The sequence below is a fragment of the Pyxicephalus adspersus genome, chromosome 6 (genome assembly GCF_032062135.1).
Source record: "Pyxicephalus adspersus chromosome 6, UCB_Pads_2.0, whole genome shotgun sequence".
NCBI lineage: Eukaryota > Metazoa > Chordata > Amphibia > Anura > Pyxicephalidae > Pyxicephalus > Pyxicephalus adspersus.
This window is the reverse complement of record NC_092863.1, coordinates 708,148-733,538: the sequence shown is the minus strand read 5'-3', so window position 1 is coordinate 733,538 and position 25,391 is coordinate 708,148. Positions and strand designations below refer to the sequence as shown.

Here is a 25,391-nt window from a genome sequence, read left to right as displayed (position 1 = left end):
GACAGCTTATAAACTTAACAAATGGAAGTTTTTCCGTGTTTTCCAGGTTTTTGAAATGTTGTGATTTGTCTAACAGATGTGTGTATGTTTTTATTATTCTTCAAGTAGATGTAAACCGCTCACTAAAATATCAAACATGTTTCATTATGTCATTCCTAACCTATTGGAAATTGCAGTTTTCACCTAAATAGACCCTGGTGATCCTACCATGAAGGTTCTTGCCCCAAACTTCCTGTTAAAGAGAAATAACGCCCCTTCCTTGTCTCCTAAATGTTTTCCTGTGTTGTCACCTTGTCACATTGGTTTACAAATAACTATTCCAGCACATAATATACAGGCAGAAGCCATAGTGGAGAGTCAGGGGGGAGACACTTTGCCCCTTGGTGTGAATAGTCTACCAAACCAAACACCCTTTCTATGCAGGGATGCAGGACAAATTTCTGATAATTGAGTTTCAAATCTCCTAAATACCTAATAAGATAAATGCAGTTTTTGGGCCACACACAGTCATTATAACCTTTGTGAATTCTGTGTGCAGTTTATTCATCCCTCATGAAAGAACTTTTCTCACACGCTTGTCACTCATGTTTAGTTATCTGGTAAACATGTCCCCTTTATCATCATTCTCCAAACTATTTGACTCTGGGGCTACTTTAGGGTGGCCGCTTCTCCTAAGTTCCCCACTTTCTCTAATCCTCAGTAGGACTATGGTGACCATTATGGTGGCCATCTTTACGTATATATCTCTATATGACCAATATATGACCTTCTTTCCAAGTCCTTTCGTGAAGCAAGGACCCCGGTGATTATTATACAGTGATACCCTTCGAGTCCTTTCACAAAGCAGACAGCCATGGAGAAATTCATAGAAGTCCTTACACAGAACAGCTTAGATTGTCCCATGTGTTAATGTTTCATTTTAACGATCCTTAATAATGTTTTACTACCTGAAAATGCTCTAGGCTTTTCAGAAACCTTGAATTGGTTCTGTGCTTCACACATTTCCTGTTTGCTTATTGGGGGAAAATATCTGAGCCAGAGAGCCAAAATCTACCAACCGCCCCATCTCACTAGAAATGTTTCTTTACCAAGTGACCAGCTTGCATTGCTTTAGAATTGCACCAAGCTATGATCCTGACTCCACTTCTTTGTCCTGGGTGGAGTTATTGTAGTATACTCTACTTCCATTTCACCTTAGAATCAAATTCATCTCCTGTGCTTTGCCTTCAAATCCCTCCACAGTTATTGTCCCACTTACATTTCTGACATGGCTAATAAATACTCCCCCTGCCGCTCACTCCGCTCCTCCAATGACCTACTAATGACTTCCTCACTCATAACCTCATCACACGCACGGATACAAGACTTCTCTAGAGCTGCACCTACTCTCTGGAATGGTCTCCTCGTCCTATTCGGCTTGCTCCTACTTTCTGCTCATTTAAAAGAGAACTCAAAACCCATTTATTCAAACTTGCCTAACCGTCTTCTCCTGTCTTTTGAAACCATCACTACTTCCCACCACTACTTCCTCCTGTGTGTCTGTATCTGTCTGTCATTTGCAACCCTTATTTAATGTACATTGCTGCATAATATGTTGGTGCTATATTAAACTTGTTTATAATAATAATATTAATAATAAAGAGTCACAAATACACCTAGATGGCAGATGACACCCCTACTAATTATATAAAAAATGGTAATTCTAAAGCATACAAAGACATTTTAGATAATTGAGAGCCTCTAATTGTGTGATAATATTTTTTGGGCCCTTTTCTGTTTCCCGTGACTATGCATACCTTAGCTCACCATTGGGATGATTAGAAAGCCAATTGCTAGCCAGGTCTTCTGATACAACCCTGACCCTACAAATGGGCACACAACCCCACAGACATGCTTCAAACCTTTCTAGAAATGTGGGGGCTGTAAATCTATATCCATGACCCTGATTTTATGTCCAACATGAACATAAAGGTTTGATGATCAGCTGTCTATAAATTTCTGCGGTATAGTGTTCCTGAAAGCCTAAAATATTAAAGATAAAAGACCAATGTTCTGTAAAAGTGCTGTTTAACCCTGGCACACATGTAGAAAAACATTTTCCAGACAATCCTTCGCTGATCAGTAAAGCAAACTTTGAAGACCCAGAAGACAATCTTCTTCTTTTCCTTAAAAAGCTTCAACTCAGTGAAGAGCACAAAGGAGTAAAAGCACTGCACCAGGCCTAGAATTCCCCAATTTTCTATGCTCTGGGGAAAGGTCGTCCAATCCTTTACACTGTGACAAGGTCATAAAACAATAGAAGCTGCTTGGGTTAGGGTCAGAAATATACATTGCAGGGCCACATTCCGCAGACACAGTTGTCCGGTGTGGTTAAGTCAGAGAGGACTTCCCTGTGAAGCTGTAGGATGAGCGATCTCCCCACGGGCTGTTCAGCCAAGGATGGTGTTTTGATGGCAATAAATATTTTATTTTCTCTTCCCTGGCTCCTCCAAAGCAGCTTTGATCTCCCTTTTCTTTCTTCTTTTGCTTGAATGGTTTTACACAGCAAACACAGACCCGGAGAGGACTAGGCCACAGTAGTATTCTCTGTCTGTATACAGCAGTCTGTAGAGCGCCTCTGGCACTGAGATGTCTCTCCATAATTCACTTCTGCTGCTGCCTCTTCCCTCTAATAAATAGATTCTAAATTTACCTGCATCAGAGATCACTAGCAAACATCATGCAGAGTTTAAGGGGAAACGCTTGTACATTTAAAACTAGTGACTCTTTTTATTGTTAACTCAATGACATTTAGTTTCTTTGCGCTGTATATTATAAAACTTATTTTTTTTGTCTTTATAAAACTCGTTTTTTTCTTCCTTTGCCCCATCTCAGCACTAGTTCTGTTCTGCATGGCAGTTCTTGGGATAGGATCTCTACAACCAGTTCTATATTATATATTTCTATAGTATATATCTCTACATGTAGAATGAGGTTTACTGGTAGAGACAACACAAAAGTGCACAGTTGGGAGACAGGGACAGAGCTTTGTCACCCTATACCAGGAAGTACCTGAACAATGGCCTTCATGGCATGATCACCAGGGAAAGATTTTAATTAAAGCTGCAGAAGTGAAAATGACTTTTATGGAAGGTAAATTAACCTGGTAGAATCCAGCAGTCACTGAAACTCGAATAAGCTGATCTTTTTCTGTGTCCTCTCCAGAGAGAAGGAGGATCAATTGGCACGCATGACAGAGAATCAGGCCGTCCAGGCCCAGCAGGCTGAGGCAGCCCTGGAAGAGTTGAAACGCCAGGTGGAGCTGAGCACAGAAAAGGTGTATGCTGAAATGAAGGAACAGGTAAATCGCCTAAATGGGTGCAGTCATGGCAAGAAGTTGTCCATCTTTGGACATTTTAGACTTTACTTGATTTACGTTTTGTGTTATCTTTGTCTAATCCTGTAAATAAAAGAGACAGTCAATATAGTACACATAATATTTTTAGTCCAACACTTGTGAAAACTTTTTTTTTTGTTTATTTAAGTAGATTTTGGAAAGGGAAAGAAGGGAGAGATCCCCCCTCACTTCCCCCTAAAGTGACACCTTATCTTCAGGACAAGAAATATGTGAAATTTCCCCAAAAGGGTCACAAAGACCTCAGGAAAAAGAACAATGCTGGTTGTCGTATCTCTTATGAGTTTGTGTTCTCAGTCATGTCCTAGGCAGCGTATTATGTTTGTTTCTCCATAGGCAGCTCCCTCATTAGTAGGGACAGGGTGTGCAAAGAGGTAAAAGTTAAAATACCATTTCTGGGGTTCAAGGGGTCTTCATCAGGGTTTGGTACTGTTGAACATTGTGTACTGGACTGATGAATCTGGGAGCATCCTGAGGAGTCTTGTTCAAAAAAACTAAACCCTGAAACAAGGAGGCCCATTGAGCACTAGTGTTTGAATACAATTAAATCTTAAACTATTTTGTTTTTTGCACTTTGCTCTTTGTACAAACCTGGCAGTCTCAGCCTATTACTACTTTATCCAGGATAAAAAAGAAGGTTTGAGTTATATCTGTATTATATTATTATTATGTTTGAACCCTGTATTGTTTAGTTTAGGGAGGGTCAACAAGCAATGACCATACCATTGGAGACAAAAATTGGTAATTCCAAGTGACTTTGATGGAAATGATTCTTTCTGCTTTGCTTTACACACATTATTCTGTTGTGATGTCCCTTAAATCTTTATCTGAATATAACAAAAATGTAGGATCCATACCCATGTCCTTATGGCTGGGATAATATCATCAGAAAAAAGGTGAAGGTTCAGGTGACATGTCATTAGTCCCAGCCGCAATGCACAACCCGGGGCGTACAGTCACTTGTTAAATGAAGTGGACAATGGGAAATAAAACAAATTCCTATTTATTCAGAAAGTTATGATTGGAGGCGTATTTGAGGGAAGATTCTGGAGTCCCTGCACTTGTAATGTATTTTGTAGGTTATATAGGTGAGTATTTTCTGTGTCTTGTGATGGACAGCTCACCGTGTTTATTGGATCACTATTATTATATATTAGAGTTCTTATAACAGAGGAGCCCTAGAAATAAAGTTCAGGTCTTAGGAAACCCTTGCTAACAACTACTTTATCTACAGCTCACAGTACATTACCAGTAGAGTAAACTCTAGATTAAAATATAAGAATAAAATAAAAAGAAATGCGGAGTATTAGGAAGTTTACCTCCCAGGGTTGGCTATATCATTTATTTTAAAATAAAAATAAAAAAATAAAACTATTAGTTAGGAAAAACACAGTGAAAATGATAGTGTTGCTTTAAATTGATGGTCAGTGGAGGAGGACAGTGTGGAAGGTACCCCCTACATTAACAGTCACAAGAGAGGAAACCATGTTATTTTTTTATTTTGTTTCTACGAATAGCTAAAACAATTAGTGGTGTTGGCTACTTATCTAGGAGTTGGAAATCACTGATTTCTCATCAGGTGGAGGTTTCCACTGAAACTTGGTTAGGAAACTGCTGAATAATAAAACTTGGGATAGATTTTTGTTTAGTTATCCATGTTAAACAAAGTCAAGGTGCGGACAATTCATAGTTCGATCATTTTACCAATGCAGTATTTTAAGTTTCACATTGCTAACTGCATTAGGGTATAGTGACCTGAGACAGCTAGAATGATTGTTCAGCTTAGTAACATTAAATAATCCAATTGTTTGCTTGGGATCCTCACTCACAAGAATCATATCCTTGGAAGTTGTCTTATATCTCTGCATGCCACCATTTTTTGTTTCTTAGATGGAAAGGGTAGAGGCAGACTTGAGCCGATCAAAATCCCTCCGAGAGAAGCAGAATAAAGAGTCCACGCGGCAGTTGGAGGAAGTCAAGCAGAGATACGAGCAGCAGGTACGACATATGCCAACTGTATGTGTGGGGTATCTGTGCCGCCTGATTGGCTTGTTATTCCATGTGACCTCATGTCCTGTGTTTCCATTGCACACAGTATCTCGTAAATCATTCTATGAAAGAACATCATACCTGTTGTCATTTAGCACCCAAGGCATGGCTCACTTTTTTTTCCATCCAGCTTTGAAAACATGGGAAAAGGATCACTTTGGGCACTCATTTTTCCCTCTCTTGGGTAAAACCCATGGTTCTGATTGGCTGCTTTTTTTGGAACTTTCTAACTTTGTCCAGGATAAAACATGACTGTCACCTTTTCAGAAAGAACTCATGTCAAGACTGTGCCGGGATCCATATTGGAACACATGAAGACTCTTATACCCCTCCTTTCTTCCTCAGCTTATTTGGGAATCTTCTGATGTCATTTATTTATTTTTTCTTTTAAAGTGAGCGGTTACCAAAACGAGTTCTACACACAGCATGGTGTCACTGGACCACACAGCCCTGCACAGCCAGAGGCCTGTTGTCCTTTTATAAATCTGCGGCAGTGATTTTGTTTGTATAACCCCAGCAGAGGCCGTAAAGTCTTCCTGAGGTGCAGGGAACAATGTGAATGCTGTGTGTATGTCCATGGCCAAGCTCCTCACACGTCGCCCTCAACTCACTCTCTGCTCACACGTCGCCCTCAACTCACTCTCTGCTCACACTTACCCTACAATCTGTCCTTTGCTCTCAGGCCGACCCTTTACTTAGGCTGCAACATGTTCTAAACCAGAGGTGTCAAACTCAAATACACAGAGGGCCGAAATTAAAAACTTAGACCAAGTCGGGGGCCAAACTTGAAATGTATTAAAAAAATTAAGGAAGTTTACTACTTCATATATAACTAACAAAAACAAACCCCTCTACACACACTTTAGAGTTGAAAAGACTAATTTCCATCTATCTATGCAGGCTGTGTGTTGTTCATCCTCTCACATCACAAGTTTGTCTGACACAAACACAATGCCCCTGGTAGTCAGGCACCACGTGATCATTGCCTAGGCTTTGTGTCACATGATGGGTGTACAGGAATAATGTCTATGTATTGCATGTATTGAAAATGACGATTTGAGGTGGAAACGTGGCTGGCCAGATGGAGTTAACTTTGGGAATTCTTTTCTTTGGGTGGCCAAAACAAAAAAAAGGACTTTGCGGGCCAGAGTTTGACACTCCTGTCCTAAACTTTGCCTGAGGATTCAGAAAGTTGTGATGTCAAAGCAGCCTATAAAAAATATTTAGAGAATTAAAAATTCCCTCCTCTTGCTTCCCTCCACGGGAAGATTGGGAATGGCAGGAAATGTACTTTAATATTTCTATACCTGAAATTTAGATTATAACATGTTACAATAACATGTGTGGAAACACTGCACACACTAACTTCATATATATGCAGAAAGTGCCTGGCTTTGGCAATTTCATCTTTTATAATAAACCCAGTCTACAATTTCAGCTTCTTATGTCCACCACTTTCAAGCCTAGGACCTTGGCACAGAAATAGTGAAAACTCCTCTTGATGGATACAACAGGTGTGCAGACCCCAGGGTGCAGCACAGGTGTGGTGGGAGCTCCTCATAATGGACAGTGCTGGTGTAAAGATCCAGGTAACTGTCTGTGGTTCATAATAAATATATAACTGCATTGTTTGATATACACCACATCATTTATTGCTAGGTGTCTCATTTGGCATGTAAATCGTGTAATATCTGGGTACATCGTTTTCTTAGGTGTCTGTCACAATAAATAACTTATGACCCAGGGTATAGGGAGATTGTGATATCAGGGCTGTAGATAAACACAACATTGACACAACATATTTTCCATCAGTATTTGTAGAGGCGGATGTAAATGGTGGATGATATATGGAGGCCAAACCCTAGAAAGGAGCCACCTGTCCCCTCGTTCACCCCCCACCCCCTATCAACATAACACAAGACATAGCGAATGGTAAATCGCAGCGCCGGTATCATTTCCATATCATTCCCCGGTGTATACGCCTCTTTTTTTTCCCCCCTTTAAAACATTTGAATTCAGACTGACGCGGCGCGCAGCCCAGTGCAAACATTGTAGAATCGGGTCCCTATTCCACATTCCCCGATCTCAGCCGCATAGACACCTGCAGTAAGGGACGAGGCAGCTGTCCGGGGCATTCTGGTCTCGCAAACAGGATCAAGTTTGGAAGAGTCGTTCGGATTCTCACGCTGGACATTGAGGAGAGATATGGTGTTGATAATCGTCCGCTTTCCTTTTTTTTCCTTTATCTCTTCCCAAAATCCACCAAAACTGAAGAGAAACGCTAGTGACTGGGAGCAGCAGCTGTGAGGCCTGCGGATGGCAGGGAGGCCGGCTTCCTGCAGACTCCGCTTCAAAGGCTGCCTGGATGCTTGTACAGAACAGGCCAGGTAGGGTGCCTTTATCGCCAGTCTGGGAGGATTAATATCAAAGAGAAAGCAGGCTGGGCCTTCATCTCGTCCCCCCATTCACACCCAGCTGGAAGAAGCTGCGACTGGCGGAGGTCACAGCTTCCAGCATGACAGCGACTGGGAAAAGATCCTGAGAATAGACGCCTTTCTCACAAGCCATGGTGCAGCCATGAACACAGCAGGTGCCTGCTAGGAACACGTTCTCCCCTTCGTGTCACTATACAGTAGCTGACAAGGACATAATAGGCCTTTCTTTTCTTAATTATCTTTTGAAGATAAAAAAAATGGCAACTGTACTTTATCCCGAGCTTGCACTATTTATCCTGCGTTCCTACTGATTACAAACAGCGCTTTTTACACCCATTAAATACCTCAAGGGACGATTTCACGACTAAACCGGGGAACGTTAACCATTTATCCCCCCGGCTATGTCCCGGCAAGAACAACTAAAAAATTCTAATGTGGGGTGAAAATTCGAGTTGCATTTATTATCAATAAGCCGCTGCTTAGGTTTGAGAGTTCCTAATTGCATGTTTTTTGTTTCTCTATGCGGGTTTGGGGTCCCGAAGAAGACCCGGGGAGGGACAGCTTTGTAAGTGTGTGACGTAGGGTGTTCTTCATGAGTTTGATGACCTTTACATACATGTGTGTGCGTGTCATACGTGTAAAATTATTTTTTGAAAGTCGTGCCACAAGGTGGTGCCTAAAATAGGGGGTGGGGGCAGAAACGGGTCTGCATGTGTTGTCATGGTGACAAGGATATTCCAGTAATGCACTGTACATTACATTGTCCAATCAGATTGTGGAACTGAAGCTACAGCATGAACAGGAGAAGACTTACCTCTTCACGCAGCACAGCGCCGACAAGGAGGGTATCATTAAGACCCATGAGCAGGAGATCCATCGGCTGGACAGACAGCTCCAAAATACCATCTCTGAGCACGAAAAGAAGATGCAGACATGGAGGGACAGAGACGCAAAGGTAACCCCAACTGCAACGCGTCGTGTGCCGCCGGCTCGCCTCTATGGCTCCGGTGCTAGCTCCCCAGCAGGAGATTAACACCATGGCGGTCTCCCGTCTGGGCGCAGGTTAATATTAGTTACCCCAATTATTTTGTTTTAATTGGCAGCATCCCTGATAAGCAGCCACTCGCACTGGTGACGTTTAAGCCGTCTTCCTCATCCAACGTTTATCTAGTCGCCCCCGTGCTGTGTGTGACACCACAGGTAGCCGGATTAAGCCTTGCATGGTTCCTTAATATTCGGCCTGCCTTTCTTCCCCAATAGATTGGCTTAGTGCTTGATGGGTGTGATGCAGAGCTCAATAAACCATCTGCCTCACCGGCCCTGCCATCATTGTCAGTTGTGATACTTCACATTCCATGTTACCTGCCATTAGTCGGAGGGCAAAAAATCTCTGCGGAGGTCCTAGCTCGGTCTCCTTGTCTCCCGAACCGAACACCCATTACACCATGTCACCCGTTAAAACGTTATGATATCCATATCGCAGCAACACACCTGCTCCGCTGCCATCCCAGCATCCATCTGTGCGCTCCCTGTTGGAAGCCAGTCTGCAGAATAACCCCCAACTGTGGGCTCATTTGATTCTTCAGACGTGCAGTCCAAACACACACTGTCAGCGAGGACAATATCCATTTCTCATGTCAAACCCTCGAAATATCTCGCCATGTTATCTTCTAAGCACACAGACCGTTCCTACAAGGCCCAGACAAATGCGCTGATAGATTTTGCTGTCTATAAATGGCGATATGCATGGCTTTTTGTGTCTGCATCTCTGCTATGGTCACACAGCAACCAATGTCCACATGATTGTGCCTTTATAGATCATTAATCATGGGATTTTATTGAAATATCTGTTGGTTTAGTCATTTCCTACTACATTGATATTATTATGTTACTTAGATAAAAGCACATTCAGTTTATGATGAAGTCTGCCATGCTGGCTCTTCTCATGTTAATGTTTTGTCTGCCCATCATCTCTGTCCATAATGTTAAACACAGCAAGGTTCCTAATGTTTAGGGGAGCATATAGGAGTTCAAGTGGAACATTCCGACATAACTTGATTGAAGCTTGTCAAGGTGGATAAAATGGTTCCTACCTAGATACAAGATGGCTGTTCCTTGTATATTCCTCTAATAGCAGAGCCAAGTAAGAGAAGATTTCATGTTGTAGATCCAAGGCCCAAATTGTTGGGGAACAACGCCATATTCCCATATAATGTTGTGTGGATTTGTTCTGGTCGGTATTTTAAAGAACATTTATGACAACTGGATGCTTTATAAGTCCAAAACTGAGGGGAAATGTTTTGATATTCTGTCTTCTCTAAGGGTGACCTTGTCACCAGCCATGAATGACTTTGTTGTTTCATACCCAATTATCATATATTTTTGCTATTTCTTTAGACATTTAGTCAGTACCCATAACTTATGTCTTTTATTTATATTGTTTCAACCAACCAGAAATCTATATCTTTTTTATGGTTTTACTATATTTTTATATTATTGTGTGTATATTTTAGTATGGATGACATTGTGTTATGTTTATAATTTACTTTGCTTTTATTATCTTCAGACCGAATAATCAGTTATTTTTCTTTTGTTAATGCTGGTAAAATTTTTCACAAAAGCAGCCCATAGAGCAATCTTTAAATGTATGGCTTCATAGGAACCTTTCTTTAATACGATAGAGGGCCGTATCTTCATGTGGGCCTTGTGGAAACATCTGCTTGCTTCTAGGCCCAAATATTCAGGATCATTCCCTCAACATCTCTGCAGTGGGCTGCTGGTTACTCGAAAATATTTATTTTTTTTCTTTGCTAAAACGATAATTCTAACAATCTAGAAAATCTTCCATTATTATCTAGATTCGGCAAAGTGGACCTAACACTTTTCAAGGAACTTTATTAACATCACCTACCAGCCAATAATTACCTGTAAATGGAATTGTTGTTCCTCCATTCTTTAAAATTGTGGTTAATATTTGCAAATATTTCAACATTTGAAGAACCTTCCTATGACATTTACATTGGAGTTATAAACCTTCCAGTCTCCAAAGAACCTCATGTTGTCCTCATTAAATGTACCAACTCAGAAGTGTTTTAAAACCATACTGCCAATACAGAAATCTTCCCAATGGAACCTTGGGCCATTCATACAATGAAATTACTACACTGGATGTGCAGACTTTCAAAGAACATTCTGTATCGACCACTTCAGTGTCCAAACTTTTAACAATTTTTTATATATATTTAGTGAATCTTAGGTCTGCCCAATCTTTTGTGAAATTTTTATGAATTTATTTCCCTGGATAAAAAACCTTTCTACAGATTTATCTTCGCAGAAACTCTAGAATCTGCCATCTTTATCAGGGATTTTATATGACGGTCTGCTCCTGGGATCTTTACATGCTATCTATCAATATATCTGTATGAAGATATACACATCCCACTATGAGAAGACATTTTCTCTAAATATACTATTACTAGGCCTCAGCTCTTCAAGAACATGCGCTAAAGTATTTGGAGTAAATATCTAGAAGTCTGATCAAATTCTACATATTGGATCATACCGGTCTCATCCATCTGGAAGGTGTGAAATGTGTCTGTACCCCTTCATAGAATTCTTCATCATCAACTTTTTGAACAAGTTCCGCCTGGTATCCTTATTGGGCTTTTATATCTGTCTTCTTACATTGAGAACAAACCTCACATTGTCCTAAAGAAAGAAAATGACCCATAGTGAGGAAGCAGAGAGTTGACTTGGTTTAACATTGATGCGTCCTGTAAATATGAAGACCTCATGGGAGAGATATCCACAAAGTTTTGAATGGTTGCTTACTGCATTACTTTCATCCAGTTAGTATTGCAGTGTAAAAGTTGTTAGAAACTTTGGAAACCTTAGCTTTACGTTGGTATCAATGCAGAATTATATAAAGGGGTCCATGGCAACCTGAAAGTTGGAAGCTTTAATAACGTAAGCTAGCCAATTCCTTTCAGCAAGTCTAATACTACTAGTGTGTAAAATTATGTAAAGGTATTCTTGAGAACTCTGTGAATACTAACATTTTCAGCGATAACAACATAAACAAGCCAAAAAAGTCACCAAAATGTGAAACTTTCTGCATTAATACAAATGCAACAAATATGTCCTGCAGCAGTTTTATTTGTTACCTGCCTGGCCATACTCTGACGTTGTTTTTCATCCAGGGTTCCTCCAGGGGTTGCTAGGAATTCCTTGAGCAATGAGCACTTTTTACCACTTGTGTCAGGTAGCAATGACACCAAAGACTTGTAAGGGTGATATTCCTACCAATGACCACCAAACTAATACTGTGAGCTATGGATATTGTAATTATAGCAGGGATGCCCTAAGCCCTCAGCATTATTTTAAGGATTCTTCCATGTTAAAATGGTCAGGAACTGACCTATGAATTAGCATCTGCTGCTATAAGCTGCCTAAAGGCTTTCCTCTTTATCCCCCAGCACCTTAGCACCTTCTCATATGGCCCCTAGTGCCTAAACTCCTCAATCTCCATCCTAAAGTGCCCAAAATACTCCCACTCAATAGGCAGTGCCCGAAAACCTCCTCCTCCAACCCCGGTGCCTTTGCGAATCCTTCTCCAGTTCCTTATCCCCTACCCCTCCAGGCACCCAGAGCAAAAACACCTTCCAACTTCCAGCACCTAAACACTTCTCACCACAGCCTGCAGGATTGTCTTTCCCCCAAATTTCTAAACTCCTCACTGTCCAGCCAGCATCATTTTAACAGGTTCCTAATTACTAGTTGCCTATATGATTCCGCCTTTTACCTATTTGGACTTATCATCTTCCCATACAACGGGGAATTTTCTTCTCCCATCCCCATTTGCTGAATCTTGTAAATCTGGCAGATTTGTAGAATAAAGTAGAGCTAGTTGGACTCACAAATCCAAGCCTTTCATTTCAAACCTGAGATCTGTGCAGTTAGGAGGCCAGAAGTTTTAAGGTGCTTAGGACTGGGGTTTAGAGGTGTTGCAGAAAAGACCAAGGTGCTCAATAATTTGGTCATAGTGAGGAAAGGTTTCAGGGACTAAGGCCAGAAAAATCTTTGCTTGGACAATGGCACATAGAAAGCCAAGTGCTTAGACAATGGGACCTAAAGTTGTGGTGTTGGTTGGGGAGCAAATTGGAGGCTTTTGGTGTGTTCAGATGTCAAAGGTCCCTGCTCTTCCATTCCTCCCTAAAGCTTTCTACACACCTTCCAAATAAGTACCCCCATCTCCAGTCAGGTAAATATTTCAGGGTAAATGTGTTTTTAATTAATACCAATACCAGACTAAATGGCATGTCTTATATCCGTCAGGAGTTCTGGTTTATTAACTGGGAAGTGCATGAAAAGGAGAACAGAACTTAAATTGACACCAAGAGCCTTACAGCCCATTAAGGTTAATGAGTATGCACAGCTAAAGTTGTGTTGGAGTTTAGATGGAGTTTGGGGTTTTATAATATCACTGCTGAATATAACATAGAGTATTTCTGTGAAAAGAGAAATATCTGATTTTCCTACACTGATTTCCTCCTCCCACCTTCAGAATTTTCGGGATAAAAGCAGCTTGAACGCACCCTCTCTCTCTCTCTGTAGATGGTGTTTTTAGGTTTCTGCTGTAACTTCACTAATGAGTATCTGTCTAGAATCATCCTTTGGTCCTGAAGACAGGCATTGGCTGTTTAATTATTCCTGCTTTTACCTATTAAACAAGGCCTGCTATTAAATGATAAAAAGGCAGTTCACTCCATCACCCATCTGAGCAAAATCAAACAAGAATTCAGAAGTCTGCAAAGTTGGTAAATCAGCCTAAACCCGCAGTAAATGAAACCCCCCAGTAATTGGAAGGTCATTGCATCCTAATTGCTCAGAAATGGATTTCATAAGTTAGAAAAGTTTGCAGAGTTTTGCTTAAATTAGCGAGTGTTTGCTCCTGTGTTGCAGGGATTTTATTAAATGTGTAAGGGTGACCCTTAGGCCGAGTACACAGGTGATCAACATATATATATATGGGAGCTGTTATACTTTATTGAAATTTGTATTTCTGTCCATCCAATCCTAAAATTCAAGTATTTAAAAGCTAAGTACATTAAAAAAACAAAGAGGCAAGCAGAGAACATAGAAAGAGCCACCAGTGTTTCTGTGCTCACCCTGCAATAGATATTTTCTTCATTACTGACTTGCCATGCCTTGTACTGCACTGCGTCTCTTTTAGATGGTAACCATGTTGGTATAGAAGCAAGGCTTTGAGCTGCCCCCCTGATCACTGATGACTGCTGGGGTAACAATAAGGATAGTGCATTACACATAACAGAATGTATTAGAAGCATGGAAATCCTTGCACTGCAGGTGCTCAGGTACTGATTTCTCTCCAGCAGAGGGAAGCCCAGTAGTGGCATCACCAAATTCCACTCCAGATCTGGTGGTCCTCACATACTGCAAATACTCATCACATGTATTACATATATACACTATTAACATGACATTGTTTCATTCATATTTTAGCCACATTCATAGGCAATTTAATATTGCTCTACATGCAATATTCAAAACACTGCAGTAATGCACCTTTAAAGGAAAAGTGTTCCTTTTCCCTAACCTACCCTTTCTAGCCCTTCTCAACTAAACAGCACTAGAAATCTCCACCGGGCATCTGAATTACCTTTGGAGGTAAGTCATTGAGGGCTCCAATCCACCACAATACAATTCTCCTCTGGCCATGCCTGGCATTGTAGGCTTGTAATAACAGGAGATTTGCTTTATCTTCACATCACACTTCATTTTTAGCATAGAAATGGACTTTGTGTCCATTCTGAAGTCAATTCAAAGGGACTACAGAACACCTCTTTCTTTCTTAGGAACATGAGGAAGGGAAGGGTGCTCTGTATTTCTTGTACACTTCTATCTTGGATAGGAGTTACCGGCAGGATCTCGGTGAAAAAAAGGGGAAAAGTCCTGAAAAAATAAAACTACTACAATCACATCAAGGGCTAACATTTTTGGATGGGGTTAGAAGAATTTTTAGCTTCAGTGACCGTGGGATAAAGCAGTGTTGTGCCTTCAGCCAAAACATTTTTTCCAGATCTGTTTGGCATGGAGAGGAGATAGAACCCTTGTAAGGTTTTTTATTACTTTTTGTGCCTTCCTGTCCCAGTTACATTGCAGGCTCTGATTGCTTGTCCTGGAGTCACTATAAGAGATATCTTTAAAACTTTGCAGAAACTTTGATTTGAACTCACTGTAAACCAGCTAGAAATTGGCTTGAGTGCATTGTTACCTTTGTGTGTATTGTTACCTCTGCCAGCCTGAAGGTATTTACAGATGTGAGGTGACGGGTGGCATGACATCTGAACAGCTGGTATTGGGACAAAAGATAATCAAACAAGTTTCTGGTATCTTGTGATATCAGCTAAACTTGTCAACATCTCCCTTTCTATTCTATAACTCTCTGGTTAGCAATAGACATGCCACCAACATGTGCCCACCAGGTGACAAATATTCCTAAGGGGGGCAACAATCGGGATTAGGATGCGTTCTTTTTTACAATGAGATGAGATCAAGCTTTGGACAAGAATTATCATTACGATAGAGTGACATTTAGGAAATGGGTCAGGTTGAAAGTTTATTTCAGTGTAAGGCCAAGGTCATTGACATGGAATCCTGATAACAGTCATTAGGGGAAAGTTTAGATCAACAATAAGGACAAGGATGGGAACTGGGTTTGAATCTTGGTTAAGATAAGATTTAGGGTGAGGATTCAGCTCAGTCCTAGGAGGAGAGTTAGTAATAGGATGGCATCTCAAGGATCAGGATCAAGGTTAGGACAAAGATCACAATTAGGATGGCATCCCATTTATGACAAGGGTCAAGGTAAATATTTAAAACAACTTTAGGGCCAAGATCAGAATTGTGATGGGATCTGGATTATAACAAGGGTCAGAGTGAAGGTTCAGATCCAGTTTTGGAAAGGATCAAAAAATAAAATGCTATCTGGTTTAGTAAAAGAGTCAGGGTGGGGGTTTAGATCACGCATGGGCAAAATATGGCCCATTGGGCTTTTTAATCCAGCCAGCCTTACTTTTAATTTATATCGGTTCATACAAACACTCTCCATCCATCTGATACTGGCCCGGCCCGTCTTTTAAATTTTAAAACTCATTGTGGTCTCTGAGCTAAAAAGTGTCCCACCCCTGGTTTTGGTGAAAGTTGGGATCAGAATTGTGATAGGATCTACTTTAGGACAAGGATTAAGGTTAGGATCATAGTTGGAATCAGGGTTGGGGTTATGTTTAATGTTATCATAAAGATTGGGGTAGGTTTAGGACAAGGAACTTGGTCAGATTAGGGTCATTATACTACGAAAAATACAGAAATCTTTGAACACTTATAAGTTATTTTATTATTGTTTCTATTTAATCCTGTCAATTTATTATATTTCCCTCTCACCTTGCTCTACATGGTAGGCCAGGTATGAGTTACTCCTGCTTCTGCACCTGCGAACCCCCAGGCCGCCTTCTGCACTTTCATCTGTAGAACTCCACAGCTTCCATTAGATATAAATTGTGGGACCGTCTGCATCTCGTACTTAAATAATACATGAGCAGTATGGAAAGTTTGGCAGAGCGTTGGCGTGTAGTGTAGCCAGAGGCCTTCAGCTAGGGCTCTGAGAGATGCCGGGAACACAAGGAGAGATCCAGAGCCTCTCTGTTCTTCACATCCTGTACAGTTCTCTGTCTGCTTCATGGAGAAGTTTAGTGTATGGCGGCTTAGAGACACCCATGAACACAGTATTATGAACCGGCCTGAGAAAAGCCTCATATACAGGGGGTCTGATGTCTTATATCTGAGCATTGATTTTTAGGAGAGTAGTGTAGAGATCATGAATGAGTGTTCAGAATTTTTTTTAAAGCACAAAGTTAAGTATCATTAGTCTCTTATACCTTCCCAAGCTGGAGAATTTACACCATGGACATATGAGACCCAGGCATATGGTCCATTATTTTTTTATCTAATGCTTTACTTCCTTCTGGCTTTTCAGCTGTTGGGTTATTTTAATGTTTTTTCCCAATCTAAGGCCACCAAAATGAGCCTAAAATGTAAAACTGAAGCTAATCTGAGGTACCTGAGGACCCCCAGTGCAAGGATCTCCCTGCTTCTAATTCATTGTTGGAGGATGGAATGATGGGAGGGGTATTGGGTCAGAGGATGGAATGATGGGAGGGGTATTGGGTCTGTTGCATAGAAGGTGGATGATGGGAGTGTTATAAGGCACAGGATAGATGATGGGATTGGTACTACCCAGCAGATGGAATTACAAGTAACGTCAGATTGAAATGAGCTTGGTACCTAAAATAGGATGAAATATTAGAATCTAAAGTGAAATGGCCGTTCCTTGATTTGTCTTTATAATATCACTTGATAGAATTGCGCAGAGCACATTATAATGATGTTCAGAAATCATCTGACCTGTGTGTTATAGGTGTACGTATATGTTTTCATAGGTTGATATTTACTTCTGCTTTTTTTCCCAGCTCTTTGGTCTTTTTACACCTCCTGAATATGAGATGAAAGCGCTGTTTTATTTATAATTTATCTTATTCCTCTGGGAGGATGCAGTTTTGCTTGCAGATGGTGGAATTAGCAGCACAGACGGAAGCACTACACAAACATGTGCATGGGATCCTCATTAGCAGAGCCGTGCGTCCTTGACCCGTTTTATGTGTTCTTGTCTCCTCTAGCCAGATCCCCGCTCTCATTTATAGACTGAGGCAATGCTCCTCGCCATTGTTTTGCAGGCGCTGACCCCCCATTTTCAGGTGCGTACTTTTCAGCTGAAATATATTTACCAAACCAAACAGGACATTTCTCATGTGTAAATGTAGAAAAACAGGATCCTGTCACCATGCCGCCTGAATCCGGGGTTTCCATAGAAACTGCAACATCACACAGACTCCCGATAACTTTCAAGATCAAAACTTGTCTTTTTCAAAGCGCTGCGTCTCCCTGCCTGTCATGTGAACTGTCACCCACATCCAAATCTGCATTTTTGCTGGAGCATTTTAATGGCTGCTTTAATAGAAGATATTTTTTTTTTTTTTTTTTAGCGAGAAAGGAGAAAAAATATTTTTAACCGCCTCGTGCGTCTGTCCTTTGTGTAACATGAGGAGAGCAAATGTGGGGTTTAATCCCTTCGTACCTGACAGCTGTAACACCTCATAGCTCTGGCTGGTCTTCTCTATGGCTCGTGTTTTACCAATTATATGAAGGTCATCTGTACAATAATGATGGCGGCTGTGGCTTTCATTGTTTATTATTATTATTATTATTATTATTATTATTATTAATAAACAGGATTTATATAGCGCTGTACATTAAATTTGCTGTAACTTTGGCTAATTCTTTTACAGCAAACCACCGACCTTCAATATATTATAAAAATAGCACACACAGTATGACAAAGACGGAGTACCAGTCATTCAATTTAAAGGTTCCTTGTTTCATGTAGGTAGAACAAGGCTTTTCATAGCTCAGAACTGTACACCCAGAGCTGCCGGTTCATTCACCTAATATAGAGATCCCACTGTACACCCAGAGCCTGGCTTTGGTTGCCGATCTCATGATGGCCAATAGATCAGAATGTATGGTGGTTCTGGAGAAGGCCAAGGATTGTCATGTCTTTGAATATAGAAGGAGTTCTGGAATGAATATGGTGGAATCTGTACAGACGTCTATGAATGTCTTTTCACGCTGTTCACCAACGCCACAAGTATCCAGCACGGAGTATTTATTAGGTATGGGGACTCCATATTACAGATATTCATACTGTCACCACATTCCCAGACCTGGAGACTGACAAATATCAATCAATAATCCTTATATTCTGGGTTCTATGGATTTGTGACAAGATTTACCGATGTCACTCGCTCGGGATGTTACCGTTATCACCAGTGACTTTATTATATATAGGATCAGGTGCTCACTGTTACCTGTACCTGTCATCCGTCTCCAATAATCCTTTAGAAATCTTCCTGAAATAGATTTACTCACATTACATGAGACTGCTATGTTACAGGAAACTCAAACTACAGGAGATTGCTAGAGACTGCGATTATGTTCCAAGTCTACGAGTGTGTAAATCCAAAGAAAGTTTATTCAATATACAATTTAAAATACTTCTTCTAAAGTTTATGTAATGTGACTTTATAATTAATATTGTTCTAGTTACCTTTGTGGAGAACCTAACACGCCGTCCTATGGTATGTTATGAAATACGAAGTATTCTGTATACCCAGATAACACAAGAACCATTATTTAGCTTTCTTTACTGATCTCTGGTTTATATGGTTTGTAACCCATAGGAAGATTTTTACCTAAAGTTTAAAGATGAGAATGTAATGTTAGCAGGGTTTAATATTTCAAGGATCTGAGTGCAAAATGCAGCAACCCATTGCAAGTATTCAGCAGTTACCCTGCATTAGTACTTCTTTATAATACATTCTCTATAATTTATCTTTTCTCATTGGGATGTAAGTCATTATTATAGTGTGGGAGGCGCTTGGGAATTGAATGGTTTGTAATGGATAGTTTGTGCCTGACACAGGATCAGAAAGTTGTCATTCATGCTCCATTTCCTGCTCTAAGCTTTTTTAACATTAATTGTAATTGCTAAAAGTTCATCCAGAAGTAAAGAAATGGCCACCAGTACATACATATAACGTTTCTTCAGCCTGTGCGTGGTTAGTAATTTTACCTCATTCCCGAGCCTGATTTATTAAAGCTGGAGAGCATAGACTTCATCAGTGAAGCTGGGTGATTCAGCAAACGTGGAATGGTTTTATGAAAAGTCATTTGCTATTTGTTAGCAAATGTTTTCAATCCTGGACCAGATCCATTTCAGGTTTGCTGGATTGCCCAGGTTCACTAAAAAAAAAACATATCCTCTCTAGCCTTGGAGTGCTTTAATAAATCAGGGCCCTTTGTCCTTAATATGATGGAACTAGCTGGTTGTTGTCCCAAGTGTCAGAACTCTGCTATGATTGTTGGGTTTCTGTCTCCATCTATACACTGTTCTTCCCATTCTGTTACAATATGGAAGTACAGATTGAATACTGGGAAGTTTTCCTCAATTCAGAATAGTGAATTATTTCTGCTTTATGCTGAAATATGTTATTGTCAGCGGAGTAAAGTCTTAATTGATGTTCTTGGGCCATGCATATTTTTTATAGTACTCCAGAAGATATTGTTGCCATGAAAGAAATGGAATATTAGCTTTTCCTGGTGAAAATTGCATAAACCTGTAAATCAAGGGTGACTGGTAATTTTTCAAGTGGGGTTTCCTGAACATTCCTTGTCCAACAAAAGTGGGGTTCCAGAGCACTTTTTGTTCAGAGAAGTTGGGCTTAATGAGCTCTTATTGTCCCCGAGAATCACTAGTGGGATTCCCCAAGCATATCCTGGGGGAGTAATGGTTTTGTGAGAGAAGTGAAGTTTCCCTAGCACAGTTTTTCCTGGGGAAGTGGGATTACTCTAAGCACCATTTGTCCTAGGAAAGCATGTTTCCCCAAGCAAGATTTGGGGTACCTACACATTGCCTGTCCCGGAGAAGTGGGGTTTCCCAAGCAATACTTGTCCCAGATAAGTCAGGTTCCCCGAGTGCCACTTATCACATAGAGGTTGCGGTCCCAACACCCGGAAAGTAGCGCATCCAACACACAAGACCATAGCACCGACACAGAGAAGTTGGCACCTTTGAAATGTCAGAGCACTCACACTTTGCAGCTTTCCTTGTCAGCTTGTGGAGAATCAGCACAAAACATCTACAAAGGTGTAAGCAAGAAACAAGTGAAGCGACAATCCGGCAGCCTAGAAGCGCTCTTTCCCCTCCTTCCCCCTCCGAAGTCATTAGTAAGATCTGCGTCTCGCATGTTTACAGTGTTCACAGCAAAATAAGTCTGCGAGAGAGAAGAGTTTACAAACAAACCAGCCGTCTGTTTAGCGCATCAACGAGGAACTGTGACTAGGGAACACGGCGGTGGGAATATGTGATGGCAGAACGTCAGAAGGATTTCCAAAAATGATCCCACGCCTGACTACTCTGCCAGGACCCCCAAGCTGTGACTTTCCTCCCAACCGGAATCATTTTCTTTTGTCGTGAAGTTAAAAGATTGCTTCTTTTTCAGAAAATGATCCTTATAGCTGTATAACTAAACTTAGAACAAATTCTAATAGCAGTCAGGTTGATAAGTGAATAGTGACAGTGTATAGAGGTAAAGTGGTGGCAAAATACCTGTGCTTACACATGCAGGTAATACCATTGATGATCTGCTTACAATGGGCCCAGACAACGGAGGTTGGATGTGGTAGGCAGCCATTGAACAGTTTATGGGCAAATATTAGGATGTGAGAAACTAAGGACTAAATTGTGATTGGTAGACAACCAGGTCACAGCATCTCCATATACAGTGGTTACTACCCGGCAGAAGTGGTACAAGGAAGAATAACTGGGTGCCCAAGGCCCAAATATGCACGATTTGGTAAAGCTCTCCTGTTTGGTCTGATCCCATTAAAGAGCCATTGCTGCACAAATTACACAAATATCTAAATCTGAAGGTAAGGGTAATATGTCAGAACACACGGTGTATTCCAGCTTGTTATGGATGGGGTTGCATAGCTGTAGACCAGTCGGGGTGCCCGTGCTGACTCTTATTCATTACTGAAAGTGAAAAACATGGGCATTGAAGCAATGGAAGAAGATGGCCTGGTTTGATGAATCATGTTTTATTTTAGCTCATGTGTATAGTTGGGCGCATGTGCATGATTTATCCAGGGAAGAGATGGTAACAGGGCACGCAATGGGAAGAAGGCAGGTTGGTAGAGAAAGCTAGATGCAGTATGGGAAGAAGGAATTGTGGCCTAGGCAGTATGATTACAGCATAATGTCTTGGTGCCAGATACCACAGGACACCTTCACCTTCTGAAGTTTATCCCTCCATGGGTCAAAGCTGTTTTGACGGAACCTGCAGAATATTAGGCGGTTGGAATTATTGTTTCAGCTTATCAATGTATGCCTAGTTGTAATATCGTGCTGCATTTTTGAGGTTCCTGGCCCAATGGTAATTATAAAGTTTACTACTTATTGCAATAAAATCTGATATTCAGCTCTGACCTTTACAGGTCCCCAATCACAGCTTTATATGCCGCCATGTTGTCTTGGGGTCCTTTTCTTGGGATGACAACATGGATAAACCCACAATTCCCAAACGTGTGTCCAGAAAATTGATGCCATTCCCTTCCTGCACCTGACCGTACCCTGCAACATATCCATTAACAAACACATTGCGGTTTGGGGAGTACAACCCCCTTTTCCACATTTCCCTTCCATTAATGCCGCAAATAAAGTTTACCAAATCAAAAGCAGAGCAAAGTCTGCCGCGTCTCTCTTTGGTCGTCATTAAAAATAAGCGTTTCACCTCTTGAGCTAACTGTTTAATGGATCAGCCTTACCCCGTCTTCTAATTTCTTCAAAGTCTCTGACATCTGTGGCCCTTTGAACTACCATTAAAAAATATTATCCCATTCCCATTCTTTTATGCCCGTTTTTTTAATTATAGGCTCGCTTTCAAGTCGGAAACATGTTTGGTTTAAATGATGCTGTCCTTCAGCCACCCAGCTGCGGTCTGCCGAAATTGATGTTGGAATCAAAGAGGAGACTTTAAAGAGAAAAGGTTTGAAGGAGACGGGCACCAGACAGATGAGTTTTTATGATGAAAAGGGACTAATCTGGCACATACATCGCTTCTATCAACCGCGCAGTACAAAGTCATTCTCAGACGTACCTAAAGGATCCCCACAAATCCACTTTTTCATACATATATATGTGTATTTTTTTCTCTCAGCTCCCTTCTCGACTTGCAAATGTAGCATTAGCTAATATTCGGCGAGCCGGAGAATCCTTTCATCCTGCAGGAGCTTAGTTCTGAAATTAAAACTGAGAGATGCCAAGCAGCGTGCCAGTGTGGCGGCTCATTGGTATGCCGCGTGCCTCTCCGCACATTACAGTCGGCGTTTAATGCGGAAGAAAACAAATTTATTGTTCTGTCAGAGTGGAGAGGGAAACATTTCCAGTCATATTGTAAACTAGGTGTGAAATAATTTCATAATCCCTATATATTAATGAGGAGATGTCCCCAACATATAAATCCATTAATAGTTTGCTCTGGAAATGTTTTCCTAAATTACAAACTGAAGATGAGATACTGTATATTGCCATGGAGCTCCTACTGCTTATGGAATACTTTGCCTTGCTGAAACGTGTAGATAAGAGGGAAAATGAGAAAATATTACCTTGTACTGTGCTGCAACACAGGTATCTTGATTTAGGGAGTTAGATTGTCTTTCAAAATTATTGTACTACACCACAGTATGTGGGTTGTGTCTGAATAGTCCCTGGTCACCGAACCCAAGGCTTAGGCCATTGGTCAAGTGATCCCAGGCTATATAGAACTGATTGCTTTACTTTACATGATATCTCCCAGTGCTGTATAGAACTGATCATAATACCCCCCAGTAATGTCACATTCTCTTCCTGCACTGCATATAGCAGAAGTTTTTTAACCTGGGTGGGAAGAAACTGTAGGTGGGTGGAAGTCCCCGAAATGTGACCCAACTCATCAGTAACCACCCAAAAACAGACGGGTGGTGGGCCTGGCTAAAAGGGGCCGGGGTGATCAGTGACTTTACTCTAGGTAGGTTTCTTCTAGAAGTGTAAATTCCTATCTATGTTGTCTTGGGGATCCCCAATTTACAACTGATCACTATATTCCACAAGAGTGCACTCAAGTATCACCTCCTATATGTATCCCATATAAAATCCAATGTAAGAAATTAGCTCTTCAATCTAGATGCAATTTCTCCATTGATGCCACCTCCTATCTGACAGAGATCCCCTGTATAGACCTGATCACTATACTCTAGATGAGATCTCTCCAGTGATATTACCTCCTATTACCTCATCCCTCCAGTTCTGCCCATCCCCTCTGTATATCCTCCTGGAGATTTAGTGGTGCACTTTACATGACATCTTCCCCGTGGTGTCACATTCTCATTGATCCTCCTGGGGATCTGCAATTCAGAACTGATTGCTGTACAGACAAACTGGAAATCTATATTAAACACGTTGCTGTACCTAAGACAAAATATTTCCGATGATTTCTCTTCCTCTTTGTATTCGCTAGACCAGGGGTGTCAAACTCAAAGACACAAAGGGCCAAAATTAAAAACTTAGACCAAGTTGCGGCCAACCTTGAAACTTATTGAACATTTTTCCTTCTCAATAGTGATAAACCCTTTTCATATGGAAACAAGGAGGTTTTGCTTCACATTCAGTCCGGCACAAGCTTATATTAGAGAAAGAGGCATAAACATTTTTTTAATGTTAGTTAAGAAAAGATCCTTTGCCTGTTTCTCTATTTGTAGCCTTCAGAGTTAAATGTCAATGGTAATCTTTTTGCACATAACAATAATAACAATATTCTTCTATGAAAATCCATCCATTCAAGTCCATGCCTTGGAGTAACGAGGAAAAGCTGAGGGGGAGTGCTGGAAATACCAGACGTGGTCAATGCGGGGCTAAATCCTATGAGTGGCCCGCTGCTGGAATTCCCTCTTCATTGAAATAGCGTCGCTACTAAAATTCCCGGCATTTTTTGTGTCTATAAAACAGTCCAATGCGGGGCCACACATAGGCAGAGAGCTAGCTGGTCTATAGACGCCAGTGATGCCGAGAATTGTAGTAGCAGTGCTATTTCAATGCAGCTGTGGGCCAGCTGCAGTTCATGTTTGAGATTTCTTTGGGGGGCAAAAAAAAGGACATTGGGGGCCAGATTTGGGCCCAGAGTTTGACACCTTTGCTCTAGGACATAGAGAACCAAGCCCAGATGAGATCCAGTGATGTCACTCTGCTGTAGTAAAAGCTTTCTATGCTTTGAGCATGACAGATTTGCTCTAATATTCTCTTTACCTCCAGATATGGATTTAGAAAATGGATTTAATAACAGCTTAACTTTGTCTGACTGGCTGCAATTAGTGGAATTGTGAGGCAATTGATGGATTTAATCATAATCCCAGTGGGGAGTTATTAGTCTCTTTGTGCTTTGGTAATTGTTAGTGTTTTAGTGACATAAAGAACAGCGTGCTACTGTAGTGAGGTGTCGGGCACCATGTTCATCACTGTCATGTAAAAGGTTTATGGGTGGGATGTGTACAAAGAGGAGAGTTCATCGTGTGGTGACATGATCCTATTACCTGTGGGTTCAGTCAGGTGTGCCTGCTAGGAATTGTGTGCGATATTATTGAGGTCCCAGAACACTCATACAAGAATACAAGGGGTTCCAGAATAATGTTACACTGACATATCGGGGTCCCAGAACAATGTAACACTGACATATCGGGGTCCCGGAACAATGTAACACTGACATATCGGGGTCCCGGAACAATGT

At 41.0% G+C, this 25,391-nt stretch overlaps 1 protein-coding gene across 1 annotated transcript in view; it reads left to right on the top strand.

The window, feature by feature from the left end:
• The window catches only part of CEP112 (centrosomal protein 112), a 97,315-nt gene that overhangs the window by 45,257 nt on the left and 26,667 nt on the right, over positions 1–25,391 (top strand). The window contains exons 16-18 of the mRNA XM_072414077.1: positions 3,205–3,340; positions 5,285–5,392; positions 8,651–8,833. Coding sequence (XP_072270178.1) covers positions 3,205–3,340; positions 5,285–5,392; positions 8,651–8,833 — 427 coding nt within the window. The remainder of the gene's footprint in view (positions 1–3,204; positions 3,341–5,284; positions 5,393–8,650; positions 8,834–25,391) is intronic.